This window comes from Colletotrichum navitas (genome assembly GCF_030913465.1).
Source record: "Colletotrichum navitas strain CBS 125086 chromosome Unknown LY79scaffold_31, whole genome shotgun sequence".
NCBI classification, from domain to species: domain Eukaryota; kingdom Fungi; phylum Ascomycota; class Sordariomycetes; order Glomerellales; family Glomerellaceae; genus Colletotrichum; species Colletotrichum navitas.
The window spans coordinates 318,258-335,355 of record NW_026850577.1 but is presented as its reverse complement, the minus strand read 5'-3'; the positions used below and the strand labels follow the sequence as shown (position 1 = coordinate 335,355).

At 55.9% G+C, this 17,098-nt stretch overlaps 7 protein-coding genes across 7 annotated transcripts; 3 read left to right on the top strand and 4 right to left on the bottom strand.

Moving 5' to 3' along the window:
* Positions 1–11: 11 nt before the first annotated feature.
* Positions 12–2,499, bottom strand: LY79DRAFT_554803 (uncharacterized protein). The gene is made up of 2 exons (XM_060557878.1): positions 330–2,499; positions 12–274 (listed from the first exon to the last, which is right to left on the bottom strand). The coding sequence occupies exons 1-2, from the start codon at positions 2,272–2,274 to the stop codon at positions 141–143; spliced, it is 2,079 nt and encodes a 692-aa protein (XP_060413987.1). The 5' UTR covers positions 2,275–2,499; the 3' UTR covers positions 12–140.
* A 351-nt stretch (positions 2,500–2,850) lies between these two features.
* On the top strand, positions 2,851–3,636 carry LY79DRAFT_669945 (oxidoreductase-like protein; the record flags this gene model as incomplete). Its single annotated transcript, XM_060563718.1, has 1 exon — positions 2,851–3,636. One exon carries the CDS (start codon positions 2,851–2,853, stop codon positions 3,634–3,636), a length of 786 nt encoding a protein of 261 aa, XP_060413986.1.
* Positions 3,637–4,802: 1,166 nt separating this feature from the next.
* On the top strand, positions 4,803–5,960 carry LY79DRAFT_590449 (uncharacterized protein; the record flags this gene model as incomplete). The annotated part of the gene is made up of 2 exons (XM_060561156.1): positions 4,803–5,717; positions 5,769–5,960. 2 exons carry the CDS (start codon positions 4,803–4,805, stop codon positions 5,958–5,960), a joined length of 1,107 nt encoding a protein of 368 aa, XP_060413985.1.
* Positions 5,961–7,095: 1,135 nt separating this feature from the next.
* LY79DRAFT_554797 (phosphoribosyl transferase domain-containing protein) lies at positions 7,096–8,713 on the top strand. The gene is made up of 4 exons (XM_060557877.1): positions 7,096–7,214; positions 7,502–7,647; positions 7,761–8,201; positions 8,283–8,713. Exons 1-4 carry the CDS (start codon positions 7,199–7,201, stop codon positions 8,439–8,441), a joined length of 762 nt encoding a protein of 253 aa, XP_060413984.1. The 5' UTR covers positions 7,096–7,198; the 3' UTR covers positions 8,442–8,713.
* Positions 8,714–8,728: 15 nt separating this feature from the next.
* LY79DRAFT_554795 (O-methyltransferase) lies at positions 8,729–10,663 on the bottom strand. Its single transcript, XM_060557876.1, has 2 exons — positions 10,015–10,663; positions 8,729–9,947 (listed from the first exon to the last, which is right to left on the bottom strand). The coding sequence occupies exons 1-2, from the start codon at positions 10,301–10,303 to the stop codon at positions 9,055–9,057; spliced, it is 1,182 nt and encodes a 393-aa protein (XP_060413983.1). The 5' UTR covers positions 10,304–10,663; the 3' UTR covers positions 8,729–9,054.
* A 2,099-nt stretch (positions 10,664–12,762) lies between these two features.
* On the bottom strand, positions 12,763–14,408 carry LY79DRAFT_669941 (alcohol acetyltransferase; the record flags this gene model as incomplete). The annotated part of the gene is made up of 2 exons (XM_060563717.1): positions 12,763–14,264; positions 14,321–14,408. 2 exons carry the CDS (start codon positions 14,406–14,408, stop codon positions 12,763–12,765), a joined length of 1,590 nt encoding a protein of 529 aa, XP_060413982.1.
* Positions 14,409–15,014: 606 nt separating this feature from the next.
* On the bottom strand, positions 15,015–16,267 carry LY79DRAFT_515756 (Alpha/Beta hydrolase protein; the record flags this gene model as incomplete). Its single annotated transcript, XM_060554748.1, has 2 exons — positions 15,015–15,893; positions 15,977–16,267. 2 exons carry the CDS (start codon positions 16,265–16,267, stop codon positions 15,015–15,017), a joined length of 1,170 nt encoding a protein of 389 aa, XP_060413981.1.
* Between the last annotated feature and the right edge of the window lie 831 nt (positions 16,268–17,098).

Sequence of the window (17,098 nt, the reverse complement as noted above, 5' to 3'; positions counted from 1 at the left end):
GCATAGTCAAGGACGGGGTGCATGAAGGATCTCGCGAGGAGACCAAGAGCCAACTCTTTCGTTACTGATACCCGATAGAGATATATACAGACCTTCGTGAAAAACAGCGCGAAAGCAGTATTACGTCGTGGTGGTATCCTTCAAGACAACGCATCGCCAGCCAACAAGGCAACAATAGTCCGTACAGCCGTCATCGGCCCTTCGTTACCCTGAACAAGTTTCCCAAAAACCTTGGACGCCGCGGCCAGTGACCCGCGCTCATCGCCGCGATGCCCTGCGTACTGTTAGTCATTTTGCACTGTCTTGAGATTGTCCTTGGGGAAACCTACACTTGCCAGGCATACCAATCATCAATCCAATCATACTCTGCGCCTCACCAGTCCAATCGAAGTGGATCTTCCAATGTACCCTAAGACATGATGCTTCCCCCTTGACAGCATCGGGGATAGGGATCTCGTAGGCGGTCCTCCCAAGATGACGTAGTAACGCCGACCGCGAAAGGTTTTCGGCGTGGGTACTTTCGGCGGCGGCATCTTGACCATCGTCATCGTCATCGTCCTTTCTCCTGCGCTTCTTTCGCCTTGTACGTATTTTGGCCACGCTCTGTACCAGTTTCTCCTTGTCGCCGAGCTCGCTCTCCAGTGTGTGCCAGACGTTGGCACGCTCTATCGCAATGCGATACCACTCGGCCATCGCCCAAGTGACAATCGTGACGTTTCGGTTCATGTGGGTATTAGAGCCTCCTTGAGTGACCTTTTGGACAAAGGGGCCGACTTCTGCCTCGGCCGAGGGGTCTAGGCGGGGCACACTGAGCTCCGTGATCTGCAGCTTTTCGGTATCGACAGTCATCTCAACCTTGGCCATGAAGAGCCCTGCGGGATGTGCTGATCTGATGACGATGCTGTGTTTTCGCAGCAGAGGTTCCGAGTCGCTTTCTCTCGGCAACATGGTCGTTGTCCCTGAGAACTCAAATGGGGTAAATGCCTGCAGGTACGGGAGCTCATCGGTAGCCGACAGCGCGATTGGGTGATGCGATGTCGGGGGAGGAAGATCCTCCTCTTCCTCCGTGGAAGAGAAGACGGAAGTCTGGCCGAGAGACCCGAATGATAGCCAACTTGTTGGGTTCATCGCGAGGTCTAACCACTCTTGCGCTGCATCTGGTTTGGCCTCCTTTTCTGGGCGTACAAGATGCCGTCGCAGTAAGTCGACTAGTTGCTCTCGGCGGGACGTTGAGAGAGGTTGAAAATCCGGTCTCAAGGAATGCGCCTTCTGCACCCGTTCGTTCTCCACAGTCACGAACTCCAAATCCGCCTCGAGCTTCACAATCTCTGCCTGTAGCGCGTCTCGCGTCTGCTTGAGATCCGAGTTCGGGTCTGGTACGGGGATCCCGCGGGCTTCGTGCGTCCCTGAAGGGCCTTTGGTGGACTGCGTCTTCCGCATGACCCTGCTTGGACTCCTTTCCCGTACAGGGCGCTGCATTGCCTTCTTGGAAGGGTCTTTTGTCGTCTGCGTGAACTCGGGCGGACGAAGAGGCGGCTGCTTCAATGGAGAACTTTTTGACGGTGAAGAAATCCGTCGTCTCCGTCTCGAAGGTGTATCGTGGATACCCAAGGGTGGTGTTGTGACCACAGGATCGTCCTGTCCCTTTTGGGTCGGTGTGGGCGGGAGTTCGGGCTCTTCCTCGAGCTCTGGTTGGGGAGGCGGTGCTTGCGCAGGAATGGCATCGGTCGGTGGCGTGCGGTTGAGGACGCGACCAGCAAATGGGTTTATTTCTTCGTCTTCTGGATCAGGGTCGGGGAGTGGCCTGGGGTTCGGCAGGCCCCCAGACCGACGCGGTCTCGTCGCCAGCGCACCGCTGAGCCTCGATGCCGGAATTCTTCGTGCAGGAGAGCCCAATTTTTGGGATTCGACAGCTGTCGAGCCAGAAATGTCACTTTTCGGACGCGTAGGCCCCCTCTCTAGGAAACGTTCGGCCTGGCCCCCAGCTTGGGCGGCTGGCTCCTCTCCCACAGCATCTTGTATAGCTTGTGTTGACAGATTGCTACTGCCAGCTTTGGTGGGACTCAGGCTTCTGCTTCTTTGCCGCAGAAGATCAGGATTTGATCGTGCCAAGCTTGCCCTCGTTGGCGACGCGAAAGAAGGCCTTCTCGGGATCCTGCTCCGTGGTGGGGGAGGGCCGGGCGGCGTGGTTGAATCGTTATTATCATTGTCGCCGTCCCGCTGGCTGCTGTGGCGTGGCGAAACCCTCCGGCGCTTGGGCGCGGATTCGTCCATATTCTCTCGTGGTCGTGACCTCGATTAAAACATTCTGGGGCGGGCGTGTTGGAAACCGAAGGCAGATTGCAGGTGTGAACTTACAGCGTGTGGTGGGATGCGCATGGAGCGCGTTTGTGTACATGCGATTCGACCGCCTTCCCAATACGGATGCGGAACGGTTAAAGTAAACAGGGAAGGCACAGTCAAAGCTTCAATAAAACTTCTAATAAAACTCCAAAATTTACCTATTTTGACATCTGTGTGATAAAATGATTATTAATAATAATTGAATAAGCCTTCTGACTTAACGCTTCACTGCGTTCTTCCTTCCCCACACTGTTTGACCCTTTTGCCTTCCTTCCTAGGCCTGCGCAGTAGCAACAACACGAAGGCACGTGATACTACACCGTTCATGGTTACATAATCGAGAATTTTGGACCGATGACGTCCGTGGCTATGACCGCATTCCAATTGCCTGGCTTCCTCTTTCTCTCTTCAGTGATCGCAGGCTTGCCTCACTCAACCCCAACAAAGGTTCAATACCCAACCTCAACTACCTGAAATCGGACCGCCGCCTACGAAACACCATACAAGATGTCCGCTCCCGCCAGATTGCTCCCTCGCCTCCGGCCTTTCGTGCCACGCATTGGCCGCGTGCCTCACGGTGCCTTCATCACCAGCCAGTCGCAAACTGGCCCTGTGCCGATTGAGCCCTCCAAGACCCAAGCCCACCCCCTGGGCGCGTATTATGAGGCGATCCTCAACGACCCCCAGCCGATCCCCGAGGTGAAGCCGGAGGAGCCCCCCTCTTCCTCCGTTCACAAGCAGGAGCAAGGCCGTAAGACGTCGCCTCCCTCCCCAGACCCAACCCCCGACCCCGTTGCTGAAGCCCAATCCGCACAGCCGGTGCCGACGCCGCCGCCGAAAAGCGCGGCTGAAAAGGCTACCATCATTTTTGGCCCCGCTCTTGCCGGCCCCGCCGCCGCGCGCAAGCAGCGTCTCGAGGAGCTGCGCAATAAAAGCACCATGATAGCCGGCGTGCTCGTGCCCCCGCGGCCCGAGGAGCCGGATAACTGCTGCATGAGCGGATGTGTTGACTGCGTGTGGGAACGGTACAGGGAGGAGATGGAAGATTGGTCGGCGGCCAACGCAGAAGCGCAACTCAAGTTGCGCCACCAAAGGGGTGCGAGCGATTCGGTGAGCATGGACGACGACGGCGGCGGTTCCGAGACCAACTGGGTGCCCAAGGACCCTAAGATCGCCAAAAACATGTGGGACGATAAACTGTATAACGATGTCCCCGTCGGCATTCGCGAATTTATGAAGACGGAGAAGAAGCTGAAAGCGATACACAAAAAAGAGGGAACCCAGAGCGGTTGAGGAATACGGAACTCGGTTTGCCCTCCCGTTTTCTTGTCCTTTCGTTTCGTAGCCGGCGCCGGAGTCACCAGTTATAGAGCACCCCACTGTTGAGGTCGTTCAAAGACGTGTCAAATTCATGAATATCATACATCTTATTTACAATACATAGCCAGACATCGAAGCTCGAGCAAGCATGGCTCAGCGATCAGCCAGGGTGGTGGTGTATGGGAATGGCGCTTTCTGCTAATTTTGGCCAGGGTCGGCACCCATACACTCGATGAATCAATGCTCCACGGTGGGTAAGTTCATCGCCGAAGAACAACATTAGATTTGTCGTCAGCCATGTATGCGTCCTGCCACCCCGCTGCTGTAAACCCTTTGCGAACAATTACAGTTATGTTGGGTAAAGGTGTACAGTCCCATTCTACGTATATGCTTTTATTCGGCTCATTCGCGTCTGAGCTGCTGCCTTTCTACACATGTCCAGGAGATTAGGAGTATGTTCGATCTGGTTCGTGTTTATTCTCGAATATGCTAGGCATCGTCGGGGCACCTGACTCCCCCCCCCCCCCCCCCATCCCTCCCCCCGGCTTCGCGAAATAGCCTCAACTCTCAACTTGTGCTTTCCTGTCATCTAGCTTTCGGCCCCTACTGCCCAACCCCTCCCCTTCTCGCTTCTTCTCGCATTGATGGTCAGCTGGGCTATTGTTATTGGTATTATTATCATTTCCGATATCTTTATTGTTAAGCCTTTGTCAGCTGAAGTGGGTGCTCTAATCCTGTCTTTGCAATTACCTCACTCGCCATGTATCCTGAGTGTATTGCCTGTGAATCTACGTAATTCAGTAATGGATGGAACGGCAGGTGATGTTCCAAGACAAGGAAGCTGAGAACGAGACTTTCTTTGATTTTGCAATGCTGGCCAAGCATAGGTAACCCCCAACTGGTCAGTCACAGTATCTGCAACAGACGCCATCTGCCGGCCGCCCTTTGCGCACTGCCCTACCGCACGTACCTACACCACGACACAACAGAGGCATTCAACAATGCCCAGTTCTATTATGGACGACGGAACCTGACGACTAAGCACCCACGAGTGACTGGCCGCCTTTAAATACGCTGACCTCGACTTGGTTGTTCCCTTTCTTCCACCAACATCCACTGGTAACCGCATCACCGTTGAGATGGCCCCTAATATTCCGCTACCAGTCATCCCCGAAGAAGAGGAGGACTGGGGGGACGCTTCCTCTTCCTCGGATGATACCTGCAACGAAAATAACGAAAACAGCCAAGACAGTGAACGGCTCTCTCCCCCTCCGGGGCTTCTCTTTCCCCACGAAATGGCTAGGCCTCCGTCTCCGCCCATCCACGCGCCGCGCCTCCGCCTTCTTTACCACTCGCAAACCTGGGACACCCAGGTCTACATGCTCAAAGACGGCAAGGTCCTCAAGGAGCGCGCGTCCTTTCCCAACCTCAGCCGGGGCTACTTTGGCGCCGTCGAAATGAACCAAAAGCTTCTACACTGGTTTCGCGTGCTCCCCGAGCAGCTCGAGGAGATCCTCGGCAGCGGACACCCCTACCTCTCCCGCGTCGCCATCGCCATGGCGCCTCGCCAGTACATGCTCATGAGAGGCAGCGGAAACTCGGACCACCTCCCCGACCAGCTCGTCGAGCCCTTTCCCGAGATGAAGGGCCGGCTCGTCATGGAGCGCGTGCGGCCGGTCAAGCCGGCCGTGATCCGGGTCCTCGTCGACAAGGTCATCAGCCCGGCGCTCCATCGCAGGGCCAACACGGCCCCCGAGAACTACAACCTCCACCCAAAGGCCTGGCTCGGCTTCGAGCAGCCCCCCGCCGTCAGGGACATGCTTCGGAACCACCCCAACCTCTCGACGCGCCCGGCGTACCTCAACGAGCTTGTGCGGTTCATCGGCCGCCGCGGCGTCCTCGAGCTCGCGCGGGAGATGGGCACGGCGCTGGCGGTGATCCACTACGACCTGCACAAGGACGCGCACGGTGTCAAGTTCCGGATCGGCTACAACCCCGTCCTCGACAAGGCCAAGCTCTGGGTGTGCGGGCTCGGGCGCATGGGGGACTTGAAGGTCAACGAGGGGGGCGACGGGTTCGTGGGAGACGCAGGCGGCTACGTCTAGGAGAACGAGCGCTTCTATCCCCGCCCCGGCGTCGGCCACGGCGTGTTTGACGCGTTTTGGGCGGCGTACGTCCTGGCGAGCGAGGGGATACTGCAGTGGCGGATGGAGAAGGCGGTCAAGGGTTCGGGCAAGGACGCAGGATTGCGGAGTTTGATGATCAAGGTGCTGCTTGAGCGTCTGGATAGTCTCTGAAGTCTGTCACGTAGTGGACGAGAGTCGGTGATCTTGGGGATGCGTTTGGCACTTTCACGAAGAGGTCAGCAACGGGGAATAGGACTTTGGTTTGCCCTAGACCACTCGATGCCCGAAACGTCGCCGTGAAGACTGGCTGATACCCTTTGAGCGAGGCATCCAGACCGTGACAAAATCAGGGCCTGGAGATTCAATCGTGCTACACGACAACAGTAGCTCATAACGAAAGCCATCTGAGACTCCGAGCTCGGCACCGTGTCATAGTGAGACCTACGTCCAGGGCTTCCGCAAGAGAGCGCTGGACCGGTGTGATTGATCACTACTCAGATTGAAACACGACTGTTTTGTATGCATGAAACTCAGGTGACCATTTCTCAAGCCGACTGGCAGCCCTGGGAGTCGTTTGAGATTCGAGAGCTAGTAGCAGTACAGCACAGTTCGACTGACCGCTCTTGTCAGCTCGCTGTCGGCAGAAAGCATTGGGTGGATCTTGAGTCTGCATGTCATCGAGGCCGGCAACGTCTCACTTACATGTTGCGAAATCCCAAGTGCGGCGGCTGGCAGCGCGGTGTCCTCTTGGTCGGCGAAGGCTGCAGGCGGCGGCGAGTCGTGCTACTCCGGAACAAGACTTCCCCACCAGTAGTCGGTTTCCGTGTTCGGGGACTGCCCCAAGGGGCGGCCAAGCACGGAAAAATGACCTGCACTGCATGTCAGAGTGCCTGGAAATTATCGTGGAACTGCCGGGCGACAAGGGTAAAAAATAAAATAAAAAAGCAGAAAATTCAGTGACAGTCTACGTAACAACGCCCCTTCTCAGGGATCCGGAGGGAAAAAGATGGCGGAGGTATTGAGCGAGCGATTCACTCTCCCCTCCGCATCACACCTCTTCCTCATTGGCCAAAATGATTGGATGTGGATACCGTTCACCGATGACACGGCGGATTCCGATGCCTTCGGTCAAGCATGCGTCAAGCAGTCTCGGTCGGCAGCCACTCACGTGTCATTCTTGAGTGACTAGCACGCGGGGCGTAGGATCAAGATGCATGTACGCCATGCACTGGTGGGGTAGGCAGGTTCGGCGTGGTGACGATGCTGTCGGGGCTCGCCAGACAGAGCAGAAATTTCTCTCCCGCGCCTGCCCTGCACCATTTTGCCCGGTGACAGATGGAAGGTAGGTTCATGTACACACTGAGTACGCTATCTACGTAGTGGTACTTCGTACCTTCCACCAACAGGTGATGCAAGGTAGTGTAGGTACGTACCCAAGGCGCATGGCGGGGTTGTGTTGTTTCTCCCTCGGTGCGTTTGACGAGGGGTCGCTGTGGCAGCCTCTATTTTTTATTCTTTTATTCCGCTCTCCTGTGAATAGCGACACTCTGGGCGGAATATTGGTCCCATATTCCTACTTAAGCCTGGGCCTGTATATTCCCCTCCTCCCCTCTTTTCCAAAATATACGATCCCATCTTTTTTATTTTTCCTTCCCGTTCTTCCCCCCTCTCTTCACTTGACTGGACATCTAACCCATCTGCGTCGCAAAAAGGAGAAACATCTCCAAATCTGCACAAATTCGCAGTTCATTCTACCCCGCAGTACATCTCACCCCTCGTCGGCCGCAGTCGAGTAAAAGAAAGCAACCCGCCAAACACCGCAAAGATGGTCGAGAAGCTCTACGTCACGTACAACGATGTATGTCTCTCCTCTTTTCCGTCCCGTCCGGCCCGCCGCGCCTTTGTTCTCAGTGACTCTCCGTACGCCGTGAAGAACATGCCCCGACTGACATGCCTCTCCCCTCTCTTCAGGTACACAAGCTCTGCCAGGAGTCCGCCGTCAAGATCCTCGAGACCTTCCAGCCCCAGCTCATCATCGCCATCGGCGGCGGCGGCTACGTCCCCGCCCGCATCCTGCGCTCCTTCTTGAAGAAGCCCGGCAACCCCAACATCCCTATCCAGGCCATCGGCCTCTCCCTCTACGAGAGCCTGCCCGAGACCTTTGGCGGCAACGCCACCCCCGGCGCTCCCGAGGTCCCTGGCACAAAGGTCACCCGCACTCAATGGCTTGACCTCAACGCCATCGGCGACATGGAGAACCTCGTCGGCAAGCGCATCCTCATCGTTGACGAGGTCGACGACACCCGCACCACTCTCGAGTACGCCGTCAAGGAGCTCCAGAAGGACGTCGAGGCCGCCAGCCAGCGCCTCGGCAAGGGCGAGAAGACCGAGTTTGGCATCTTCGTCTTGCACGTGAGTCACACCCGCTCCGCTCTCCTCCCCTCTCATGCACCTCGTCTGCCCTTGGTGTGACTGGTACTGACATCTCCGCAGAACAAGGACAAGCAGAAGAAGGGTACCCTGCCCGAGGACATGATGAACTCTGGTCACTACCTCGCCGCCCGTACCGTCGACGACATCTGGATCAACTACCCCTGGGAGGCCATCGACATTGACGAGCACGACCGTAACGCCGCTGAGCAGAGAAAGTAAAGAAATGGATGGAGAAATACAAACGTATACCAGTGACACGAAACAATGTGAGGAACACAGAGAGACGACACCAAAGAAGGAGCGTGGATTTTAGATGAGGATGGAGGCTTGGGCGAAAAGAAGCCAGCCAGGGCGTATAAAAAGGGATACCAGGACGGGCATGCCGTCGAGCTTGCCCGCCCGCATACACATTACCAATGATATTTCAGTTGCTCACGTCTGGGCCTAACAGGCCCAATACTGTTTCTTTTCCGGGCACCGTGGTCACGCGGCACCGTTCCTGCAATCCAACTCACCAGGTCAGCCTTACACTCAGCCAGGCTTCGGGTGCGCCTCGGGACTCTTCAGTCCTACCGACCACCTCATCGTCTTGCAAAATCGGCCGGCGTACACGCAAGCCTACGGCCGATATACTGACATCATCACGTAATCCGCTAACAGCAAGGGACATGGCCCATGGGAGGAGACAGCAATAAATTGATGCGATGGTGAACAAACACCCCACGTTTTGCAGCTCATCACTAATATCAAGGGTACTTCTAACATACAAGTCAAGTGCCAGAGGGAATCCGATGACATTCATAGCCGCCCAACTCCATCGCCGCCGTGCCATTTACGCCAGTTCCGCCTCAATGACGCTCTCGACCGCCTGCACCGGCCTCCAAATCTTCACCACCCGCAAGCCCGCGCTCGCAACCAGGTCGCACCACTGCTTTTCCGTCCTCTCCGCAGACGCCAGCGCCGCCATCATGATGATATCCGTCGCCGTCACCTTGCACAGCGGCTCCTTCTCGTTGATGAGGCTCTCGTGGATCAGCAGCCTCGAGTACCCCCTCTCCATTGCCTCGGCGACGGTCTTCAGAATCTCCACGGCCGTCGGGTCCGGCCAGTCGTGCAGGACGTTGTGGAAGAAGTATGCCCGCGCCCCGCGGACGGGCTGCGGCGTGAAGAAGTCGTACTGCTGCACCGTGAAAGCCGGGTCAGGCTCGACTTCCTTCAGGATGTCGGGGAGGTCCTGAAGAATCAGGTCCCGCGCGGGGACCTGCGGGTGGCGGAGATGGAACTTCTTCAGGTCATGGCCTTTGCCGCCGCCGATGTCCACCACCAGCGCCCGGCAGGGGCGCGCGCCCTCGACGAGCCGCTCTGTGGGGTACACTTCGGGCCAGGCCGTGAGGTTGTCGCGTGAGTGGCACTCCATGGCGTCATTGAAGTCGGACGTCAACAGCGGGTTCGTGCCGACGTACCGGAAGAAGACGGCGTTTGGGTCGCCCCGCCAGCGCTGGAAGTTGCAGTTGTTCCGGTCTGTCGGGTTCCGGTACCCCGTCTCCTTCAGGAAGTACGGCAAGCTGCGGAATAGGGGGTTCGTAAGCTCGCCGTAGAAACCGCCGTACATGGCTGGCAACGGGGCGTCCTCGCCGAGGGCCTGCGCCCAGGGCGTGCGCGCGTAAGTGTCGGCATCGGTCTCGATGACGAGCCGCTGGCCCGCTATGGCGCGCATTAACCGTCCTGGTCACGGAGCAAAATCAACCGTTGGCTCCTGGGGGGGGATGATAAAGGAGTGGCTGGGACGTACGTATGAGGAGAGTGTCGGCGCCGGTGAGCGCTGCGAGCTTATCACAGGTGATTGGCTCGCCGCCAGCCTCGTGCCACTTCTTGAAGGCACCGGCGTCAATGAGCGTCTTGATGGCGGCGTTGCCGGCGCCCTTGACAATGACGTGGTCCCATGCAATGTCCCACGGCGTCTGGACCCTGCGCAGGGCGTCGTAGAGGGCGTCCCGCGCGCGTATCCGCTCCGCCTTGTCCGTGAAGGCGTCGCCTTGGATGTCTTGGAGACTCGCTATCAACGCGTCCGCGGTGGCCATGGCGGTGGTGTACGTGGGCGTGATGTGCGGGAGGACCCTAGAGTGAGAGTGCTGAAGGCTCGGACGGGAGAGGTGACGGGCCTCTTTTCATATCCCGAGAGCTGACATGCCCACCAAGACAAGCGAGGTTTTTAGGAATTCACGACAGGCCTGTTGACTGGAATCTTTGGGCCCCTTGTAGAGGCGTTCCTACAATCAAAAGATAGCAGTAGCAAACATGCAGTCGTGAGGCACATTGCGAATGGAGGCCAGTAGCACATTGTCTCAGTCTCCACTGAAGGCACAAACAAACAGTTTACGATGCAGATCAGGAAGGGCCGTCGCGCTGACAGGGTCTGATTCGACGGGTATGGACCGGGTTCTGGGGCAGGGCGGGTGCAGGGGGGGGGAAGCAAACATTGTAGTTGAACCGTTGGAAGTAGAAGTGCAACATACCAGGCGAACCAGTCATTACGCCAAGAAGCCTAGCAATCATAGAACCTGGAAGCTCGCTAATGCGCCGCACCCCCGTCTGACTGTTATCAGTGCTTATTTCGACCTGCCAGACATGGCAATTCCTGCTGGTTTTGATAGGGCCTAGGCATTGATGGTGGATATTGGTCGGGGGGTTGACTACAAACATCTTTGAGTGGGTTTCTGTGCGTTGTTGAAACTCCAGCGTGCACCGCAGGCGAGTGACAGGTCGACTCGATCGGGCTCTCTCGGCGGAGACGTTGACGTGAGGATTGAGACTTGGCCTAACGCACGTATCTGTGTCGTTTCTCGCGGGCTCGCTCTTGTTATCAGGCTCCCAAACCGGTGTACTACAGAATCATGAACAAAAAGCACACTGCAGGGCAAAACCCCCGTTTAGCAGACCGTACGCACCGGTCACGAAGTTTTCTGTATACAAGTATCGTGTAGATCCCGCCAGGCATCATGACTATAGGCGTTTAACGGAGCTCAGGGGTTCGTGTCCCTAGTGAGATGGAGGGAGATGGACTTTGACTCGCCAACGGTCAACGTTGACCGAATCCGCCAAATTGAGCCCAGGAAACTGTTGCCTGTCCTCGTCGAGGCACGAGGTACTGCTAGCAGATTATGTGTTCACCAGACCTTGTGTTCGGTTTCCCAAAACACCATCGTGATCTTTTTGGAACGTTCTGTACCTTTCTTTCCTTATTACTTGACAACACCCGGGGGTCCTCTGTTTCCTGTTGTTCCTAATCTGGGAAACCCATCATGAGCTTCATAGTAAGCCACTGGACAACGGATCAATTGTTGCCTCCGGGCGGTTTTCGCGAGAACCACCCAGAGCCATTGCATTGGATCTGGTGGCTAGAAACAACCGTTATCGGGTCCCATACTGCAGACCAAACGTTGTCCTTCATATAACTCGCTTGTTTAATGGAGTATAGTGCTAGAAACCAAGGACCTAGATTCCCCGGTTCGGTTTCTAGGCTATGTAATATGTTTCTTGCCTGACATGTGCGATTTCGTGTCTCCAATTGTCAGCGTCGTATACCATTCACTAATCTACTTGGACCCCTCGTATCAATATGTCCGTCCTCTAAGCTCTATTTATCTAAACTGACGTTGTTTCCTGTGAAGAAATCTCAGCTGTTGAGTACGCGGTTGCTGAAGCATGGCCAGGTCCATGTCTGTTCCCACGGCCTTGAAGTCATTACGTTACATGTCCTCCGCGCTGTGGTATCGTTCCAGCTTCATGTCAAGATAGCATATGCTAGAGAGTGTGGTGTTGAGAGTGTTGATTCGTGTTCCTGGCCACGCACTTTCTCATAGCCAGCGAGTGCTCGCGGTCTTTCGCTAACCTTGTCCTTCGTTGACTTCACCCGTACCGGTCCCGACGCTTTTTGGACAAGGACTGGTTCGATTAAGACAAACGTAACAGATTTGATAGAGGAACAAACGTACCAAGGTGCTGGTACAACCACCGATAAGTCCAGTTTCATTTGTTCGGCTTATCCGACTTACATCAAGTAAGCTCCAGTCTACCCTGACTCTTATTTTCAGACCATTTTAGCCGAGTATTCAACGTACAATACAGCCAAAGCATGTACCATAACACTTCTTGTATGTCTCTCAATTTGCCACCTCCTCTTGAGAAGTTAGCATGTCAGCTTCGAGCTCCATTGCTAATGTTATCCGCATCCTACGCAGTGACATTGTGCGTCGCGATGTGTAGGTTAGAATAGGTGGCATCGTCCCAGCGGCGACATAGGCTGACGTTATTAATCATAAACAACTTCGATCGATGACATTTGAGACTCGACCACTAATAGCTTTTCTCATCTACTACCTATCTGCTTACTATGCAAGCAAGCTGCCAACGTTGTCCACTCTGTTCGCCTCATCGGTGTGGCTTCAAAGCGGAGGGTGAGCCAGCCGCTACCAAGCGAGGGGGAAAATAGGAGAAGGAAAGACTGGCAGGACACGTATGACTTTTCAAGGAAGCCACGCTACGATAGCAACGTATCGATTCGAGCCATAAGGCCATCCAGGACAGCCTGAGACATTCCATTTGGTGGCATATCCTTTTCAGTGCAAGCATTGATGACAGTCTCGCCGCCCGCAGCTCCAGCTACGTTGAACACGATCCCATGATAACCGACCGCCCCCTGGACGGGTCCGGCCGAGAACTGAACGTCTTCAATCTTCACAACCGGCTCCTCGAGGTTCGATCCCTGCGGTGCGGCTTGGAGAGCTCCGATGTTCGAGATGGAGAAGCTGTTCTGCATGAACATGCCCATGGTCGGGAGCTTGGCCGCAAAATCCTCGAGCGATGGGCCCAGCGCGTTGCCGCTGATCCAGGCCTTGTAGAGATGGGACTCCTCGCCGCCGGTACACGACTCCTTCATCCGTCTCCCGTAATCTTGGACGAGCGCCCACACGGCCTTGGCGTCGACGGCCGCTGTAAGTGCTTGCTGCTTCTCGCCCTGTAATGCCGACTTGGTGAACGCCTGGCGGTATTTCTTCAACCGTTCGATCTCCGGGAGGCTTGCGGCCAGGTTGAGCAGTTTCCCCTCGTCTTCGGACTGAGTCTTGAAGCATCCTGTAGCCCTCATATCCACGGCGTACCGGGTGAACCCGACCTCGGCGTCTGGGTAGAAGTCCGTCGCCAGCGTGCCCGCGATCATGACAGCCAGGAACGGTGTAAATGTCGTGCCATGCGCGCGGCAGGCAGCGATGATGGCCTTTGTCTTTTCAGCGGGGATGCGGCATGTGACTACCTTGGTGGCGGTTCGCTCTGTGGGCTGGGCGATGGTCATCGGATCTGTGAGAACAGCCTTTGGCTTCGGGAAGTCGAGGAAGAAGAGCTTCTTGGCGTAAAAGAAACGGTAGAAGAGAAACAAAAACAGGTTATACATGACGCCGAGTATCGACGGCTTCTTGTGAACCGTGTCTTCGAGCCTCTTGCTCAGTCTCACGCGTTCGGCGTCCAGTTGAACCGCATGCGAGGGCGTCGGGTTGGCTTTCGAAGTCGCCGCGGAGTTGAGTGCCGCGAGGAACTCGCGGTGGAACGTCATCCCGAATGCGCCGTCACAGACGAGGTGATGGAACACGAAAACGACGTCCCGATGCCCGACCACAACGACCTTCCACCACGGCTTGCCAGGTTTGACTTCTCCATCTGCCCAATGCCACTGTCCGTGAATGGCTTCGAGGAACTCCGCGTCCACCGCCTGCTCCTCGCCGATGAACTCGACACAGGAGTCGAGGTCTATGGTGTTCAGTGACGCCAGAGAGAGAAGATGCTTCTTGTCTTCGACCGACTCTACCACTCCGACTAGGGCCAGTTCCGGGTACTTGGAGACAACGGCGTGCAAAGCGGAGAAGACCGCTTCTTCGGAAAGGACGAGACGCTGGTTGCCTGGCTGGGCAGCAACATAACGAGCCGAAACCACAACGTTGGACGAAATCCCTAACCGGTGGTAGATGTAGAACATGCGGTCGAGGTTTGCTGGGAGGGGTCATTGTAAGAGAGATATCACCGGTGCAGGCATTGGCTTGACCTACTCGTTTTACGGACGATCGTGTAGTGGCTCTGGCCAGCGGCGCCATCTTTCCCTTGCTCCGTTCTGATTACACTCGTTGTGGTAGTCATGATATTAACGTGCCCGTCGTACTCAGTGAGCCCTCGCAGGGCAACCAACCGCCCGGTGCCTGGCTACTTTTAAGTAGAAGCCTACATTTATTTGGTGGCTGTGAAGACGCTCGCGACTGGCAGTGGCCGCATAAGTCGAAACGCTGCTGGTACATGCACATATTGTGTCGAGATGCCAGAGCGTCTCGGTTGAAGCCAAGCGCAACGTCTGTGAGCAGGAGGAGAAGGCAGCAGCCAGCGCCGCCATGGCGGCGACCGTGGCCGTTTCCATCCCAGATCTCGGGGCTCGTGCTTGGAGTGACAGTTCACCAAGAGACGAGCGTCTGGAGTGCACGGTTGAAAGCACTTGAGTCTGGCGGGGTTCCACAAGAGAATTTCGGCTTGCCGGCTTACGAATACTTTCAGTAACGTAATTCAATTGCGATTCGCGGAGGGTGGGATTCGTCGATTGAGGCATGGATGAGGTGCTTAGCATCGACCGGCTACAAGGCTTCCGTGATTAGGGCCATGGCGTTACTAGATTACGATGTTCATGAACATGGGGTATCCGCTTCTAAATCGCACTTATATCCACATCACTCGACTGTCCTCCACCACCAGGTCGGCTTACAGGGCCTGGATCCAATCTCGCAGCACTTTCTGGATCTGGTCGCTGTTCTTCTCCATGAAAAACATGTGGCCATTGCCGTGGATCCCAATCTCGGCGAGCTCGAGGTGCTCGGCCTTGCTGCAACCGGCCTGCTGTAGAAACTGGACGGTGCAGTGATCGTAGGGCGCGTGGTAGGACGCCTCAGACGTGACGAGGATGATGGGCTTATCGACGAGGTTGATAAGCTGGCGTGGGACAGGCTCCTCGGCCTGGAGGACACACTGGACGAAGTGTTCGCCCTTGGCAGGGTATACCTGCTGTACGAGGTCGGTGGTGGGGTCGGTGACCTCGGGAGAGTAGGCGACAGGGATGTCGGTGAGTCCGTAGGCGCGGGACGACTTGTTGCTGAAGATGGCCTCCTGAAAGGGAGGGCCAGTGGGCTCAAGAAGAACCAGAGCCTTGGTGAGCTCGGGGCGGGCGTCGGCAATAATGATGGGCATGAGTCCACCTTGGCTGTGACCAACAAGGACGACGGGCTTGCCGATCTTGTCTAGAAGAAGGGCGCCGGCATCCTGGACGGTCTTCTGCTGGTAGGTGCCGTTGTTGACGAACTGAAGGTTGGAGCTGTAAAAGGCATCAAAGACCTCGTCGCCCATCATGCCTGTGCCAGGCCATTGGGTGTGACTCACTGCCTGGGGCCAAATGTTGTACTTTTGGACGGCGGTGAAGCGCTGCTGAATGATCTCGGCAGAGTAGGTGGAGGGCTCGGAGGCGCCGTAGCCGGGCATCCAGGCGGAGCGGCCGCGGAATGTCTGGTCAACGATGTAGACCTCGTAGCCCTGCTCCACAAAGCGAGAAGCCCACCCTCTGCCGCCATCAGGCTTGTTGAGAAAGTTCTGTTTGTGAATGGGTCAGCAAACTCGGTCATTCGCCGCTATCGTGGCAGGGTCCCACCGAAGAGGATCTGCAGGACACTTACGCTTCCCGTCTGAGCCTGTCCATGGATGAGGACGATCGGAGTGCTTTGGGTAACCCCGAGCACGGGGAGTAGCTTCTCAACGTACATCTGATCACGGAAGATGTGACCTCCGGAGCCATCGCCGACGTAGCCCCCTCCGACGTAGAAATACGAGCGGACGTACGGGGCCTCGGAGTCGACAGAGTCACCCGCATTTTGGTGGATGAGGTTGAAGACGAAGTCAAGGACGGGGATGGACGCAACAGCCTGACCTAAGAGGGCAGCGGTGGCAGTAAGCTTAAGGAAATGCATGCTTGCGCTGCGTCAGCGATTCACGATATTAAGAAAGTGAGGCACGGACAGGATCCCAAGACAAGCATCAAAATGCAAAGTAAAAAGGAGCGTGTTGGAATTGGGAACGATAGGAAAAAGAGCGACGGCGGTTGGTGAACAGGGGGGAGACTCAACTTCCACCAACGACATCGGGGTGAAGCTGGTATTTGGGCTTCTTTAACGAATAAAAGAACCCTTGTTACGTACGTCCACCGCTAGGCCTAGCAGCGCACACAGAGTCCATCCTCGGGTAGTTTCAAGGATAAGGCTGACTGAAGCAGGTCATCGGTGCTTTGTAAGATAGTAAGATACGACATCAAGCCCGTCCTGAACGCTAATGAGCGGCATCCACCCGCTTCAGTCCGTGTTGTTTGTCGGATTAGCAGTCCTCCACAGAAGGCGATTCAGGAACGTCATACGGCTAATATCCGGTTTTGCAAAAAAAGCGTGGTGGGTTTACTTACCATAACAGTACCGAGATGATAGTCCCTCTAACGGGACATACTCATGGTCAAAGAAGGGTAAAACTGCCGGGGGGGGATAATAATAACAAGGGTGCCGCATAGCTTTCCTGTTCGAACATTTCTCCATCAAAAAGAAGTTGAACTGCGTATACCAAAGAGGTGGATTGATATATGTGCTGCTACACAAGCTAGTTCCTCATCAAGGACGAGGCACTCGCACATCGGGATAGAGTAAGGGTCAACTAGAATGGAGCAGACGTGGATATTGACCTTTCACTAAAGCAATGCCAAGGATCGAGACTTAATATCCGCGGTCAAGCGAGAAGAAGAGAAGCACGTCTGATGA